Source organism: Sorex fumeus, unplaced genomic scaffold, assembly GCF_029834395.1.
Source record: "Sorex fumeus unplaced genomic scaffold, SorFum_2.1 ptg000006l, whole genome shotgun sequence".
NCBI classification, from domain to species: domain Eukaryota; kingdom Metazoa; phylum Chordata; class Mammalia; order Eulipotyphla; family Soricidae; genus Sorex; species Sorex fumeus.
In genome coordinates, this window is record NW_026606063.1 from 65,993,482 (window position 1) to 66,011,469 (window position 17,988).

Here is a 17,988-nt window from a genome sequence, read left to right on the forward strand (position 1 = left end):
ACCGAGGGTATCTAGCCCGTACGGCAGAACCTGGCAAGCTCCCCATGATGTATTCGATATACCAAACACAGTAACAACAAAGTCTCCAATGGAGACGTTACTGGGCCCGCTCGAGCAAATCAATGATCAACGGGAGGGCCTAATTATCTGATAGAACCCTCAGGGATATTTTGAAAAAACTCAATGAAATAAATGCCTCACCAAAAATATTTTACCCAGCTAGACTCTCATTCATATCAGAAGGAACAACATACAGTTTCACAAAAAACAACAACTTGGAAACTTCATAGACTCAAAACGATGTTTAAAAGAACAACTAAAGACAAGTCCTTCAAATACATCAAGCTTCAGCAGAAAGGTGGGGGAAAAAACGTATAACAATAATCTCTCTCAATGTCAACGGGCCAAACACACCAATGAAAAGACAGAGAGTGGCAGGATGGATCAAAAAATTGAACCCAATATTCTGAAACACATCTAAATAGTCAGAGCAAACACAGATTCAAATTCAAAGGCTGGAAAACAATTATACAGGCAAACAGCTCCCTCAAAAAGACTGAGGTAGCCATTCTGGTATCAAAACACATTGATTTCAGACTGAAGACAGTCACAAGTGAATGTCATTTCTTATTCATCAAGGGATCTGTACATCACAAAGAACTTACACTCCTTAAATGTATATACACCAAATGAGTGATCAGCAAAATACTTAAAACAACTACTCATAGACTTGAAGAAAGACATCGATAGCAACACAATACTAGTGGAGAGATTTCAACACTGCTTTATTGCGTCTCGATAAGTCAATCAGACTCAAGCTTAGTGAGGAGATATTTTATATGAGGAAAGAAATGGTAGAAAGGGGCTTTATATACATATACATATATGTATATTTATACACAGGACAGTTCATCCTCAAAAAGCTTAATACATATTCTTTTTAAGTGTGCATGGGACATTCTCCAAGATAGACCACATGCTGGGCCACAAAACATACCTCCATAAAATTAAGAAGATAGAAATTGTATCAATGATCTTCTCAAACCATCATGTGCTGAAAATAGAAGTGAATCACATATACAAATAGAAAATCAAATCAAACACCTGAAAAATAAACAGCTCATTACTGAACAGCGAGTGGCTTAGAAAGGAACTCAAAGAGGAAGTAAAAAGTTTCCTGAAAACAAATGAGAATGAAGACACAAGTTACCAGAACTTATGGGACACAGCAAAAGCTGTGTTAAGAGGAAAGTTTTTAGCTCTACAAGCATTCCTCAGGTAAGAAGAGTGAGCCCACATAAGTAACCTAACCTTACAGCTTAAGAGCTTGGAGAATGACCAACAAAAGGAGCCCAACCCAGGCAGGAGGAAAGAAATAATAAAATTTGAGCAGAAATTAGTGAGATGGAAGCCAAAAAAAAAAAAAAAACAGTATGAAAGGTCAATGAAACCAAGAGCTGGTCTTTGAGAAAATAAACAAAACCAGAAAACTCTAGCAAGACTCACAAAGAAAGGGATAGAGGAAAGCCTAATAAAGAGAATTAGAAATGAAAACGGGGACATCACAACAGAAACTACAGAAGTTCAAAGGATCATCAGAGATTACTTTGAGAATGTTTATGCCATGAAACAACAACAACAACAACAACAACAAAAACCTCAAGGAAATGGATAAATTCCTGGATTTCTATAGCCTCCCAAGGCTGAACCAAGAGAACCTGGAGTACCTGAACATAACTATTACCATCAAGGAAATTGAAATGTCAATTAACAGTCTCACTAAAAGCAAAAGTCCTGGCCCAGATGGATTCTTCTAGTGAATTCTTCCAAATCTTTAAAGAGGATTTACTCCTAATACTTTTCAAGCTTTTCCAGGAAATTGAAGAATCAGAAATATTTCCAAACAGTTTCTATGAAGCAAATATCACCTTGATACCAAAAGCAGACTCGGGTCGGCCGTGTTGGCCGCTTGTAAGGCAAACGCCCTACCTCTGTGCTATCACTCCAGCAGACGGCAGTCTTCTGCCCCCACGCCTGGGTGTTCCTCGCCGGGACCCCTTGGAGGTGAGCGGGTTGAGCTTTCCTCCCCGCCCCGACCAGGGCTCCGGCAGCCGAAGACCTCCAGGACCAGCCACCACCATGCTGAGACCACTCTCTGCACACATGAAGGTACTGGCAGAGGGACAAAGCCACGCGGGTTCCGGGGCCGAGACCTCCAAGCCTACTCGGATTGGAGTCGAGCATCTTCCATCCAGATCCTCCAAATTCCAGTAGGCGGGGGTCACACCCACCACCTGGCCCCCTGGCGCCGTGTAATCCCATCAGCGGCCAAGACTCAGAGACTATAAAATCCAGATCCCAGATCCGCGGGGCCGCATTCACGGCCGCGCGACATCTTATCAAAACTTTTTTTTTATGACATCTTATTATCTCATTCCTACTTTGGGCAGGAGCGATAGCACAGCGGGTAGGGCGTTCGCCTTACAAGCGGCCAACATGGCCGACCCGAGTTCGATTCCTCCGCCCCTCTCGGAGAGCCCGGCAAGCTACCGAGAGTATTCGATATGCCAGACACAGTAACAACAAAGTCTCCAATGGAGACGTTACTGGGCCCGCTCAAGCAAATCGACGATCAACGGGAGGGCCTTTACCTTTACCTTTACCTTTACTTTGGACAAACTTGCAGACTATCGAATGTAGCCTGCCCACAGGGCAGAGTCTGGCAAACTCCCCGTGGCATACCAAATATGCCAAATACCAGTAACAATGATGGGTCTCATTCTCCTAAAGAGCCACGAATATAATCTCAGGGCTAGGATCAAAGAGACATTACTGGGGACTGCTTGAGGCAATCGACGAATAACAGGATGATGAAATGAAAAATGAAACCGAAAGCAGACAGAGAAAGAAAGAAAGAAAGAAAGAAAGAAAGAAAGAAAGAAAGAAAGAAAGAAAGAGAGAGAGAAAGAGAGAGAGAAAGAAAGGAAGGAAGGAAGGAAGGAAGGAAGGAAGGAAGGGAGAGAGAAAGAGAGAGAGAAAGAAAGAAAGGAAGGAAGGAAGGAAGGAAGGAAGGAAGGAGAAAGAAATACCACAAAGAAAGAGAATTATAGGCAGATATCCCTGATGACACAGATGCAAAGATTCTCAACAAAATCCTAGCAAACATAATCCAATGACTCATCAAAAAGAGTATATACCATGACCAAGTAGAATTCATCACAGGGATGCAAGGATCCTAACATCCTCAAGTCAATCAACATAATCCATCATATCAGTAAAAGAAAATGACCATGTGATCATATCAATAGATGCATAGAAAGCACTTGACAAGATCCAGCACCTGTTTATGATGAAAATTCTTTGCAAAATGGACAGTAAAGGTACTTTCCTCAATGTAGTCAAAGCCATCCACCACAAGCCAATGAAAAGCATCATTCCTCAATGGAGAGAAACTGAAAACCTTCCCTCTAAGATCGAGGGCATGACAAGCTTGCCCACTCTCATCACTCCTACTCAATATATACTGGAATTTTTTTTTAATTTTTTTAAATGAATAACTGTGAGATAAAGTTACAGACTTACAAACTTTTGTAATTATGTTTCAGTCATACAATGCCCACTGCCTACCACCAATGTTCCTAGTATCCCTCCCGCCACCCCCCATCCCCAACTATTTAGAGGGCACATTCCTTCTTACTCTCTCCTTTTGGGTGTCATGGTTTGCAATATAGATACAAAGTAGCCATCATGTTTGGTCCATAGTCCACTTTCAGCACACATCTCCCATCCTGAGTGAGCTCTCCAAGCATTATTTTCTTAGTGGTCCCTTCTCTATCCCAGTTACCTTTTCTCCTCAGCATGGGAGGCTGGCTTCCAAACCGTAGAGTGATCCTCCTGGCCTTTGCCTCTACTATTCTTGGGTGTTAGTTTCCCATTATGTTACTTTATATACTGGAAACTTCTTTTTTTAATTTTATAAATTTTATAAGGTAGTTCACAATATTTGATAACATTAATATTAAAAACCAATCCAAACACCATTACACCTTCTCACCACCCTATTTCAGATATTTCCATCATGAACCCCCATCGTTGTCCCAAAGCAGAACCAAAATAATGTATTTTGTATTGTTTGTTATGAAAAACCACTAAAGATGCTACAAAAAAGTATCCTTAGAGGAAAGAGTGTGAGGATTGTTCTATTTTGACAGGGGCCATTAAGATCTTCTATAAGAGATCATTAACATGTTGTTAAAGGTTGAGCCTTGTGTGCTTCTGTGTGTGTGTGTGTGTGTGTGTATACATACATATATATACATTTGCTCGAGCGGGCCCAGTATCGTCTCCATTGGAGACTCTGTTGTTACTGTGTTTGGCATATCGAATACGTCATGGGGAGGCTCTGCCGTGCGGGCGAGATACTCTTGGTAGCTTGCCGGGCTCTCCGAGAGGGGCGGAGGAATCGAACTCGGGTCGGCCACGTTGGCTGCATGCAAGGCAAATGCCCTACCGCTGCGCTATATATATATATGTATGTATATATGGCTGGAGCGATAGCACAGCAGGTAGGGTGTTTGCCTTGCATGCGGCCAACCCGGGTTTGATTCCTCCGTCCCTCTCGGAGAGCCCTGCAAGATACCAGGAGTATCCCGCCCACATGGCAGAGCCTGCCAAGCTCCCCATGGCATATTCAATATGCCAAAAACAGTAAGTCTCACAATGGAGATGTTACTGGTGCCCACTCAAGCAAATCAATGAACAATGGGAGGAAAGTGCTACAGTGCATATATATATATGTAAAAAATATATATTTCCCTCTAAGATTGGTTGCCTACTACTGTGAACCCCATCAAATGTGGTACAATACTCTTGGAGTATGGTCAGGGTGTGTCTTATGATGTGTCACCTGGCAGCAAATGCAGCTACACAGTCCAGGAATAGGAGTACTGGAAATTCTTGCCATAGCAGTTAGGTAAGAAAAAGATATCAAGAAAATACAAGTAAAGATAGAGGTTAAGCTATCACTATTTGCAGATGATATGATACTATACTTTGAAAATCCTAAAGGCTCTACAAAAAAGCTCCTAGAAAAAATAGATTTGTATAGTAAAGTGGCAGGCTACAATATCAATACCCAAAAGTCCATGGCTTTTCTATATTCAAATAATGAAAGAGAATAAAGAGGTATTTAAAAAAAATCCCATTCACAATAGTGCCTCAGAAAATCAAGTACCTAGGAATCAGCTTAACTAAAGTGAAAGATCTATACAAAGAAATTACAAAACACTACTTCAAAAAAATAGGAGAGGACACTAGGAAATGGAATCATATCCCCAGCTCATCAATAGGGAGGATTAACATTAACCAAATGGCAATACTCCCCAAAGCACAATACAGAGTTAATGTGGTCCCTATCAGAATACCCATGACATTCTTTAAAAAGACAGACAAAATACTTTTTAAATCCATATGGAATAATAAACCCCCAGGAATAGCTAAAGAAATCCTTGGGAAAATGGGTGGCATCTCCTTCTCCAACTTCAAATTGTACTACAAAGTAGTAGTAATTAAAAGAACATGGTATTGGACTAGAAACAGACCTGCAGACCAATGGAACAGCATTGTATATCCTGTGACAGACTCTCAAATATATGATCACTTAATTTTTGACAAAGGAGCAAGAAATATGAAGTGGAACAAGGAAAGCCTCTTCAACATGTGATACTGGGAAAACTGGACAGCTACCTTTGAAAAAAAATGAACTCTGACCTCTGTCTAACACCAGGCTCAAAAGTCAGATCAGAGTGGATTAAAGACCTCAATATCAGACCTGAATTCATAAGGTACATGGAGGAGAATGTAGGTGGAATCCTCCATGACATTGAAGCTAAAAGCATCTTTAAGGATGAAAGACCACTGGCCAAGCAAGTGGAAATAAACATAAACAAATGAGACTATATTAAACTAAGAAGCTTCTGTACCTCAAAAGAAATAGTGACCAAAATACATAGAGAACCCATGGAATTGGAAAGAATATTTACCCAATAACCATCTGATAAAAAGTTAATATCCAGGATATACAAGACACTAGTAGAACTGAAAACCTTCACCCCCATCAAAAAAAAAAATAGGGAGAAGAAAAGAACAGAAGCTTCCTCAAAAAAAGAAATGCAAATGGTCAAAAGGCACATGAAAAAATGCTTCACATTGCTAATCATCAGGGAAATGCAAAGCAAAAACAACGAGATATCATCTCACACCACAGAGACTGGCACACATAAAAAAGAACAAAAGCAACCAGTGCTGGCGTGGATGAGGTGGAAAAGGAATGCTCTTTCTCTGTTGATCTGTTTCCAACTGATCCAGTTGTTTTGGAAAACAATATGGACATTTATCAAAAAACTAGAAATTGAGCTTCCACATGGCCCTGCTTCTAGGAATATATCCAAGGGTGCAAAAAAGCACAGTATAAATGACATCTGCACTGTATGTTCATTGCAGCACTGTTCACAATAGCCATAATCTGGAAACAATGCAAGTGCCCAAGAACAGATGACTGATTAAAGAAAGTTTGATACACCTACACAGTGGAGTACTATTGCAGCTGCTAGGAAGGATGAAGTAATGAAATTTTCTTATAAGTGGATGATCATGGAGAGTATCATGCTAAGTGAAATGAGTCAGAAAGAGAGGGACAGACATTGAATGACTGCACTCATTTGTGGAATATGAAATATCATAATATAAGACTGATACACAAGGACGTTAGAAACAAGAGTCAGGAATATTGCTCCATGGTTGGAAACCTGCCTCATGAGCTGGGGGAGAAGGCAGTTGGAATAGAGAAGAGATCACTAAGTCAATGATGGTTGAAGGGATCACTCGGGATCGGAGACGTGTGCTTAAAGTAGATGAAGGACCAAATGTGACATCCTCTCTGTAACTGTATTGAAAACCATAATGCCCAAAAGTGGAGAAAGAGTATGGGTGAAATTGTCTGCCATAAGGCAGAGGAACAGGGGGGGTTGGAGGGGGATACTAGGGACATTGGTGGTGGAAACTGTACACTGTTGGAGATATGGGTGTTTGATCTCTATATGACCGAAACTCAAACATGAAAGCTTTGTAAGTATTGCTCATAGTGATTCAATTAAAAAAATAAATAAAAACAAAAAGTTAAAAATCCTATCAAAGTTTGAAAAAAATTATTCTCATGAAAGTCATGACAATATTTTAATGAAAAAGTGAGTTCTCTATCAATGAAAAGAACAAGTGCCTCTGACGACCGTTGGTCTTCCTTGTGTGTGGCCCATCACTAGCAAGGTAGGGGAGAGGGGAAATACAAGCCATCTTCAAGCCTTCTCTTTTGAATAGGAATCCTGGCATAAGGATATTGAATAATGGTTTGCATAAGAGCAAACCTTACTCTGAGCCACTTGGTGGTGCCATGTCCCTCTGATTAGCTCCAGAGCATTTCTTTTCAATTGGTTGTCAAGTGGGAAAGTACAGCATCCTTTGAAGCAAGAAATTTCTAATTAGAGGGATGTGCCCTAAAAACTGTGGCTTTGTAAATGAAACAGAAACCCGCTTTCTAAAACGAACAGAATTTATTAGCAACTTTCAAAATTTTTTTCTGATAGAATTAGTGTCTACCATTTGAGACAATCTCCCTATGTCTATATCAGACCTAGCAGATATCTGCAAAAGCAATACAGAACCAGGCACAATTCCAACCTTGAGGAATTTGCTATCCAGTTGGATAACTAGAAATAACAATGCAGATTTGTGAAATAAAGCATAAAATCATATGGTAAGTGCTGTCTCATTTAAAGATGGGATTAGGGATCACTGCAATGGTCAGAAAAACCTCAAAAGCTGGAAAATATGGCTCAGCTGATGGAATCCAGGGGATACTGTAACTGGAGACAGAGAACACAGCAGTATCACAGGACATGAAGACTGAGATGCCACCCAAGAGATTCTGAAGAGTGTAAATAAATATGGAGGAATCAGAACTTGGAAATAGAAATACCAATACTAAAAGGCTAGCATTGCCCGGCAGTCATGGTCATGTTTTTGCTTGTTATTCAAGAGCAAAATGCTGCCACTCCAAGATGCATTGGAGAAAAGGTGTAAATCAGTGCAGGATGGTAGGATGGGGAATCTAGGACAAGAAGCTAAGAGATATGGAAATGAGCCCCTCATGTATGTGGATGCCTGAGAGTGGTGTGCTCTATGACATCTGCACCTGCCAAATCACCTCACTTAGGTCTGCTTCAGCTTATCTCCTGTAAATGAGGACTCCGGGAATACTGACCTTGCTGAAAGACCATATCACGTGCATCACTGGAATGGGGCATGGGAGACTGCAGGCAGATTCCAAGTGTCAGCCAGAAGTTTAGCAAGTACCAAGAATGAGGGAGTCAGAATGGAGATGCAGAAAGATGAGATTCAGAGGGGACAGAATACACTTGATAAAGGGCAATATACTTTCCAATAACTAAATATGTGGAGTTTAAACATACTTTAGGACATGTTAAAGGTTAAAGTAATTTCTTTATGAAAAAAAAAAAGCCACAGCAGACCTGGGAGACAGCTAAAGGGGGTGGGGCACAGCATATTATTTGAGCTGATGTGGCCCCCAAAACAAAGCATTGAAAGTTCATAAAAAAGAGAAATCAATTGCTTCCCTCAAAATTAGTTCATATTTCCTTTACGACATCCATATCTGCAGTAGCAGAATCTCGGGGCCTGTAAGATATCTATGGTGCCTGGAAGGAAGTGATACTTTACGCAAACAGGACACTGTGAAGGTGGGGTCTAACGTAAGAGAAGAGGCTGGGGGGCAGAGAGGTAATGCAGCTGGTAGGGTGCTTGGCTTAGACTCTCTAGAATGATTGGGTAGACCCCTGACACTGTGTAGAGTCTCCTGAGGCCCACCAGGAGAAATCTCTCAACACAGAACCAGGAGCAGATCCTAAGCACCACAGGGAATGGCCCCAAGTCAAAAGAGAACAAACAAAAAAGGTGAGTATCTGAGTGTGTGACCTACAGAAGCTGCAATGAGTATGGCCCAGGTATCATGTACTCAAGACACTGTTTTAGCCAAAAGCAAGTATATCTTGCTAAAAACATGAATCTTACTCGCTGACGTATTTGATAGAGATTTCTTGATAGTATTTCTCGAATTTCATCCATTTCTCCAGGGGTAAGCTTCCTTAATTTTTCTTCACGACAGTCACTGGCAACATTCAAAAAATATTTTGCCCTTAACAAACATTGAAATAATTTCTATTGTTATATATTACACATATATGCCTAATAATTTAAGTGTACTAAAGAACTAACTTTAAAGCATACATTTGGGAATTGCTCAATGCTTTAAAATAATTCAAAATTCAGAGCCATTCATTTTGGGGTTTATTTATTTTTTTTCATAAAGAGGGTGTGGCCATGTAATTATTATTTTAAGATAAACAAACTATAGTAGTTTTTATTACATCACCTGAGTTCATCAAATTCTTCTTGTAGACATTACATTGCTATTAAGATTAGGTATTTTAAGAACTTATGAGAAATACCGACAAACAAATAATGCACGTGTGCTTAACATTGATTCTCATTATTCAGGATTCCATGTTTGAAAATTCACTGAATTGTTTGATGTGTCAATAAACCACAGTAGCAACACTCATGGCGTCGTCCCAGTTATTAGCTATCTAGAAGAAACATATTACCTGACAACAGACGCCCAGAGGAGCTGGCACATGGCAGTCCTCTGCTTCTTGTTTCACTTCTTATGCTATAGAAAAAGTGGCATCTTTAGGTCTCGATGGTGCTATGTTTCACACACTAAGGTGCTTTCTGTTGGTGACCTCACTGTTTAAAAAGCTCTCCAAGCACAGTTCTGCAGAGCTGATCAGTTCTAAATGCAAGAAGTTTGTGATGTGCCCTCCAGTCTTTTTAAATCAGCTTAGTTCTCACAGGAGTTAAGGTGCAACTGGGCTCAAGTTCAATATTAGCAAATCATATATATATATATATATATATATATAAACACAATATAAACATTTTATATATAATCAATAAGATATTTTTACACAGAAACATTTGTGAAAGAAGAATATGTATTGGAGGTTAATCAGTCCATTTCTGAGCTGAGGAGCTGAGCCCTGGATCTGCTAAGTGAGCAAAGCTTCATGTTCATAACTTAGCATTCATAGAACATAATTTCTGTCAACAAGAGCCAACTGGATCACACCTTTCACTCTAATTCCTTCCATAAGCATTTGAGGGTGATATGTATCATCTACATGTATGTATGTATAAATAAAATAGGTAATTTAAATTAAGAAAATAAATTTAAACTGATGTTTCACAGAAAGAATGCTGCTGTAAAACCTGGCTATAATTATAAATAACTTATAACAGTGAAAACAGTGCATAAAAACCTTTTACAAATGTGTAAAGTGTACACAAAGGAAACAAATCTAAACACTTACAACTCTGGCAGGCCAGATTTCTTGAGATTTAAACTTATTTTATCATTATAATTTTTTGCTATGCCCATCAGTGCTTAGGGATCACTCCTGGTAATGCTCAGGGAGTCATAGGTGGTTTTAGTAACCAAACTGGAATCGGCTGTGTGCAAGGCAAGCGCCTTACCTCTGTACCATCTCTCCAGTTCTCAGATAACTTTTGTTAGACTGACGAATTTAAACATCTTTTTCTTTTTTTAATCAGCAAAGTGATTTTACAGAATTTTAGAGCTGAAAGAAAATGATAAGTTCTAAAGCAACAATCTTCTGATTTTTTTTTGTACAATATTCTCACCAAGATTCTACTGATATACAATTGCATAATTCTGGCAAAAAGCATTTTATGTTTGTAATTTTATATGCTGCATAGGAATTCATATTATTGATAGTCAGCCTAACTCATTTTTAACATTTGTTATGAAAGTTTAAAAAAATTCCTCTTAAATACTGAAGTCTGTATGTTTTGACATGGCATATTCTAAATTGTTTTATTTACATTTTAATTTCTTAATTAAATATTTTATTTGACATAGTATTTGAGGTTCATTGTTATTTTATGTTTTGTTTTTGATTCCCTTCCAGTAAGGGACCAAACCTTGTATGAAACTTTTTTAAGACTTGATTTCTTGTTGAAACTTCTCCATCCTTATAGTATTACAATTATCAGTTGTTCTAAAAATTTGTACATTTTGTTTTTAGTGTTGTCAAGTTTTATTTGACCTATTTTGAAGTTATGAGACTCTTTCCATCTAATTGAATTATCCATATCATGGGCAAGAGAGATAGTACAGCGGTTAAGGCATTTGCCTTGCATTTGCCTTGCCTCTTCACAATACCTAGTGAGTTGTGTATTTTGCTCCATTTTTTGTCTTTACCTCTAAACAAAATGGTAAGTGTATATATTTAGTTCAATAGGTCATCTGATTACTTTTTAGTTCAATAGGTCATCTGAGCCCTATCAGGTATGATTTCTAGCACAGAACCAGAAATAAGCCCTGAGCACTATTGGCCATTACCCCAAAATGAATATATGTGTACACACATTTATATATGTATATATTTTTTATTTATTTGTATGCAAACACATATATAAATAAAATTTTAAAGCTAGAAGCAATGCGAAAAATCAAGTCTAGCCACAGTTTTCACTTGAAACAACTTCAGAAAAATAGATGACCTACCTTAAATCATGTATTCGATATGCCAAACACAGTAACAAGTCTCACAATGGAGATGTTACTGGGCCTGCTCGAGCAAATTGATGAACAATAGGAGGACAGTGCTACAGTGCCATCTTAAATCACACAGCAGACTGTGCAGAACTGGGATTACAGACCAGCCATTCTGCTTAGTTTGCTGCTGTTTCTAATGCAAGACAATGTCTTTATCTCCAAGTTATCCTAACCATCCTTTCCTTAAGTTCTTGACTGTGTAAATTTCCATAATTTTTACAGGGACTTAGAGTTATTATAAAAATAATAGTTTATATCATTGCCTGTGATTTGGAGCCTTCTCCTGCTCATCAACTCTCCCAGAAGTAACATTTTAAATAGGTGGCATTTAGTTTAAACAAGCTTTAAGCTCATCAGTTAAAGCAGAAATCAATGGAATCTGTAATTTCTGTCATTTCTGTGATAAAGAAGAAATGATGATTACTAGGGAAATAACCTCTTTTACTAATTAACTATTTATTGTGCTGCTTTTGATTTGCTGTGAGTTTTTGGAGAAGTCACCTCAAAATTAAGGATCTTCATATCCTCATTTTCTAAATTAGGGAGACAGACTAGATCAGTGGATTTCGATCCTGGCTGCATATAAGTGACATCTGAAAGACTTATAAACCTGTCATTGCCTAAGCTTCAACACAAGAAATCCTGATTTCACTGTACAGAATGGAGCTTAGCATCTATCTATTTTATTTAAATGCCTCCTCATTTGTTTCCATAGTCCATCTTTGGTCGAGTTACTGCCTGGATGATGACTAATTTTCTATGTTAACTATGGTTATATGAATAACCTTTGAGAAAAATACATGATCACATAAAATTTACAATAAGCATGAAGTTGAGCAAAGAAAATATACTATAGGAAATAGTCATCCTAACTCTGGTAAAGTATTTTATGACTAGCCAAAACTAAAGTTATAGAACTTAATGTAACACAAGATGTGACTTACACACATTTCCAGGCCTTTATACACTTAGTCAGAATTCTGTAGCAAGAACTGAAGCAGGCTTTCAAGGACAAATCAAATTTGCTATCATCACTGCTTTGGAAAAACTGTAGCACTGTAGCACTGTCCTCCCGTTGTTCATCGATTTGCTTGAGCGGGCACCAGTAATTGTGAGACTTGTTGTTATTGTGTTTGGCATATCAAATACATCGCGGGGAGCTTACCAAGCTTTGCCGTGTGGGCGAGATACTCTTGGTAGCTTGCCAGGCTCTCTGAGAGGGGCAGAGGAATTGAACCCGGATCGGCCATGTCGGCCGCATGCAAGGCAAATGCCTTATCTGCTGTGCTAGTGCTCCAGCAAGGGGAAAAACTATGCAGACATATTTAGAAATGCTAACTTTTACTTATAAAACAGTACTTACTTTAAAGATACAAAAGAAGGGACAGTGCTTATCAGTCCAGTCTCTGCCATCTCGATGGCATGTTTTATTTCAAGTTTCTTATATAAGGACACAATGCTTGACTTGGGTTGGTTTTCTCTAATCAAAAGCTTCCGCAGATATTTATCATCAAACTTCTTAAACCTGAAAATGAAAACAAAGCATCAATTAATTCTGATTAAATGAAAGTATATGGTCTAAGAAAAAGATGCTATTGTTTTTATCAGTAAAACAATTTCCACTACATGCAGTGGAAAAATTTAGTAGCAATATATAGCTCGTCAGGTCATAATATATAATATGAATATGTGTGTGTATATAAAACATATACACTCATGCCACAAACAAGTATTTTTTGTATTTAACCATGATGCATCTATTTATTTTTTAACCTTCACATATTGTATTCACTCATTTTAAAATATAATTCATACGTTTCTACAGTTTCTCTCTCACCTTCCCCTTTCAGTAAAATTACTCAAAAGGGGAGTTAATATTGCTGAGCTCCCAATCCACTTCTCTAACTCTCTCTTGTGAATTCAAAACTATGTTTCTGTTCATTGAACACTTCATTGAAATCTCTTTCACTGAGCTCATCCATGAACTCCACAATATAAATCCAAGGGCCGGTTATTAGTCCTCACCTATCCTGAGATCTTTCACACATGCCTGTCTGCAGCCTTTTCGTCCAGGATTTCCACTCTCCACCGAATTCCCTACTACCTTGTTCTCACCCTCTCAACCATTTATCACCACCTATGATACCATCATTTTCTTGCAGTATGTCACTAATTTGACTCCCAGCTTTCACAGCTGTCTCAGTACATCATAGCATTCAAAGTGCAGCTAGTGTTATGTAAAATAGAAGTGCAACTGTAGGTATTCTGCATCTCACTTGAGCAGAAGTTCCAGACCTAAACACCCCACACAAGTTGTTAGCTCACCTCCCACTTCTTCAGACTATATAACTTTATATACCTTTCAGTGGGTAAAGTCTGCAGATACATAGATCTCTTGGGAAGCACGGGGTGTCTCAAGTGGTTTTTAGGAGTCTCAGGACCCTCCTGGAAATTCTCAGACAACAGGTCCAGCAGTTCAATGCCATGGACTGAGGATGTGGTACCGCTCCGGCATGTAGTGCTGATGCTAGAGATGACTTAGTGGTACTTGACTCCAGAGCCACACCCAGTGATGCATGCTGGCCTCCCAGGCTGTAGCTGGGAAAGCCTGGGAGACCATGAGGTGCCTAGATTACAATCAGCCGCATGCAAAGCATACACCTTAATGATGGTACTAATTCTCCAGCCCCTCACAAATCTCTTAAGCATTTACTTGATAATCATTTCCCCCCAAAAGGGCCCTTCCTATCCATTGGATTAGAATTGCATGGTACTTCCAATGATTTCTATTCAATTTCCTGTATTTTTTTTCTATAACAGTTAACATTTTCTTTTGTAGGGGTGGGGATTACTCCTGGCTCCGTGATCACAGAATCACTTTTGGAGGTGCTTGTGGCAAATCACATGCTGTGCTGGGAATCAAGCTGGTGTTGGTCAGTGACAAAAGAAAGGCTTAAACCCCTGTTTTATCTCTCCGCCCCCAAGAGCAGTTTTCTATCACACAACATAACTTACTTATCTTATTTTCTGTCTCATAACTTTAAAGTAACCTAGATGGGCAGAAAAAATATGTTCTATGTCAACAGTGCCTAGAATAATGCTTGATACACAAGTATGTAGGGGAGAATGAAGCTACATGTTACAGCTACTCCCATGGCACATGCCATCAGTCATATTACTTGGCAAGTCTTCCCACCAAGGCCTAGGTGACCTAGTTTGTCTTACTGACTGCCTCTGGTCTCAATAATGTTACTGGCTTTGGCCAATGGGCTATCAGTAAACATCCTGACATGGAAGCGAAAGATATAAAGGGGCCTATTTTTCGAAGCTTGACTGGTGTGATTCTATAACTACCATAAGAAGACTAGGGATGGATTTTTACTCACTAAACCTAGGTTAAAAATGAGTAGGTACATCATCCAAGTTACACCAAAGAAGCCCAGCAGGGTCAGCTGCCAACCTGCCAACCCAGTAAGGTACGAGCAAGAACAGCCAAGATCAGCCAGTCCAGTCCACATCAATATTTCTCAGTCTCTCACTCACATGCATCAATAAGTTACTATACTGAATAGCTGGGTATTGGGGAGTTTGTTGTGTAGTATTTTTTCCCAATTTTATTTATTGAAATGTGTGAAAATATTTCCTGACAAAGATGTGTATCACATTGATTCCTATAAATACATTTAAAAGTTTATAGGTTGGGACCAGAGAGACAGTGCAGGGGCTAAGGTGCATACCTTGCACGTAGCTGGTCCTGGTTCAATCCCTGGCACAGCCTAGGATCATCTGAGCCCTGCTGGGAGTGAACCCTGTGCACAGAGCCAGGAGTTGACTCTGAGAATGGAGGGATACAGCCCAACAGTCCCCTCAAATACATTTTTTAGAAAATGTGAAACCTTTATAGGCATCTATGTTATAAAAAGAAACAACATTAACCCATATGAATAATTTAAGGATGATCTTTAATGTGTCTCCCTATTGATGGATCACTGCACTAAAAAACTGGCCAACATTTTTTGAAATTTATTTTGAATTTCATATTAGGGCTACAGATCTAAGACTTGCATATTTTTAAAAAATATTATTGTTTTTGCTTTCCACTAGAGATAAGCAAAGGGTCGACTGAAACTAAGGAAAAGGATATCTGATCTATTTAACATAGGGATTGTGCACTTTATTTCTCTGCTTGCATTCTCATTCCACATCTTTCATTTCTCTGCCAAGCTACACATAGGCGGTTTCTTTCTCCATCATTGCTCTCTTTTTTTGTCAAGTTTGAGAGACTGCCCTGTTCTGTCAGCCTTTCATTTAATTCTCAAAGGATTAAATGCTTCACAAAATTTTTGGCAAGACCACTAGAAATCCATTCCCCAAGAATTTCAGAAGGAAGGAAAAGATAGCCAGTTTGCCTAAAACAAGGATTTCTTTTTTTATGTTGTGTTCAGTAATGTCAAGAATTCTGTATATATCAGAGATGAGATCTGAATAAAACTGAGTTTCTAAATGGAGCATGTTCATATCAAATTGCTCCATACTGACATCCCTGTTTTATCAGAAATAGATCGTATACTTTACGATCCAGAAAACTACCTGAAATTTAGCTAGCAAGCAATGTACATGGGAATTTGCAAGTGCTTATAAAATCATTAACTATGAGCACTGCGTAAAAATACTAGGCATAAAAATATTGCCTGTTAGATATGAATAAATATTGGCTCTGCCATCTTTAATATTTTTTCTTTTTTTTTTTTTTTGCTTTTTGGGTCATATCCGGCATTGCACAGGGGTTACTATTGGCTCATGCACTCAGGAATTACTCCTGGCTGTGCTCAGGGGACCAAGTGGAATTCTGGGAATCAAACCCCAGTAGGCCACATGCAAGACAAATGCCCTACCTGCTGTGCTATCGCTCCAGCCCTCATCTTTAGTATTTACAGGCTAACTGGCCTGGCAACTTTTGAAAGTTTGCCAGGAGGATACATAACCACCCAGAGAATGTCTCAGTCTGGAAAATAAAAGGTAGAAGGGAGTCAGACTTCCTCAGATATCCCTTTACTTAAGTCATATGGCTCCCAGGATCCATCTCTTCCTTCTAACACTACCTTAGAGTCTATTGATCTGATTCCCACACACACCCATAGCTATTGTCTTCTGAAGTCTGTAACCCAATATTTATGAAAGACATGAACTGTTCTGGGATAAGACTTTCACTTGTCATTTTGTAAAAGATCTGATGAACTGCTAGAGAACTGGAAAAAATGGGTTGGGTACCAGGGAGAAGGTATGTGAAAACTAATCATTGTTTTAAAATAATAGAGGAAGAAAGAAAAAAATTATATTATGGGCTTGGCAAAAATAACATTTTTGGCTAGAGGGTGCCTGGAATATAAATCAAGGAAATGCAAGAAGTCACAGGCAAATGCCTAGGGTACCTGGTCTAATACTTGCCCACCAAAATGAATATTGCCAAATACATGAATATTTGTTTCATAGTTTTATAAGGAAGATTTCAGTTTGCTTTCTTTTACTATCTTGTGGCCCCTGGTGTCTAATTGGACTTTATTTCCATACAAATGAAATGATCTTTCCTTTCATTAAAGAATTCCTAATTCCTTCACTTAGTAAGGCTAGTCCAAGGGAACTTCTACATAAGTAAGCAAACAAGCCAGGCTTTAAAATGTTGTTCTAATACTTGAAATCTCTTGGACTCATATTAGTGTGTAAGGGATATCAACACATTCTTCCCTGTGTGTGCAGGTAGATATACACATATACACACGTGTACACATATACCAACACCCAAATACTCTCCCATACAGGTATATACACACATGTACACATATATACACATATACATTCACACCTACCACCACCCAACCTGCATATACACATACCCTACACACATACACATACCCTCCCCCCCGATAGACCTGTTTGCTATGAAATATGTTGTTGACTCTGTTTTGCTGTAAAATGGAAAAACCCGAATTTATGTTCCAGATTTCTTATGCAATCCAATACAATATCAGCCGCATGATAAATAAGTAATCACTCAACATGTTCTATATATGGAATGGAGGAATCTTTTAGCAAGTTAGTAAGAGGGTTGGATCCTTACTAACCACTGAATACTGCCTAGAACCCATGCATTTGCCTTCAGAGACAAGCTTCAATGACAACTTTTTCATGCCTTCCCTAACCAATGATATGCCTGTAAA

General features: G+C 38.8%; 1 protein-coding gene across 1 annotated transcript in view; it reads right to left on the reverse strand.

Moving 5' to 3' along the window:
• SLC9A2 (solute carrier family 9 member A2) overlaps window positions 1–17,988 on the reverse strand; it is a 95,294-nt gene that overhangs the window by 5,112 nt on the left and 72,194 nt on the right. The window contains exons 8-9 of the mRNA XM_056125086.1: window positions 13,134–13,295; window positions 9,145–9,241 (exon numbers count right to left, since the gene is read on the reverse strand). Coding sequence (XP_055981061.1) covers window positions 9,145–9,241; window positions 13,134–13,295 — 259 coding nt within the window. The remainder of the gene's footprint in view (window positions 1–9,144; window positions 9,242–13,133; window positions 13,296–17,988) is intronic.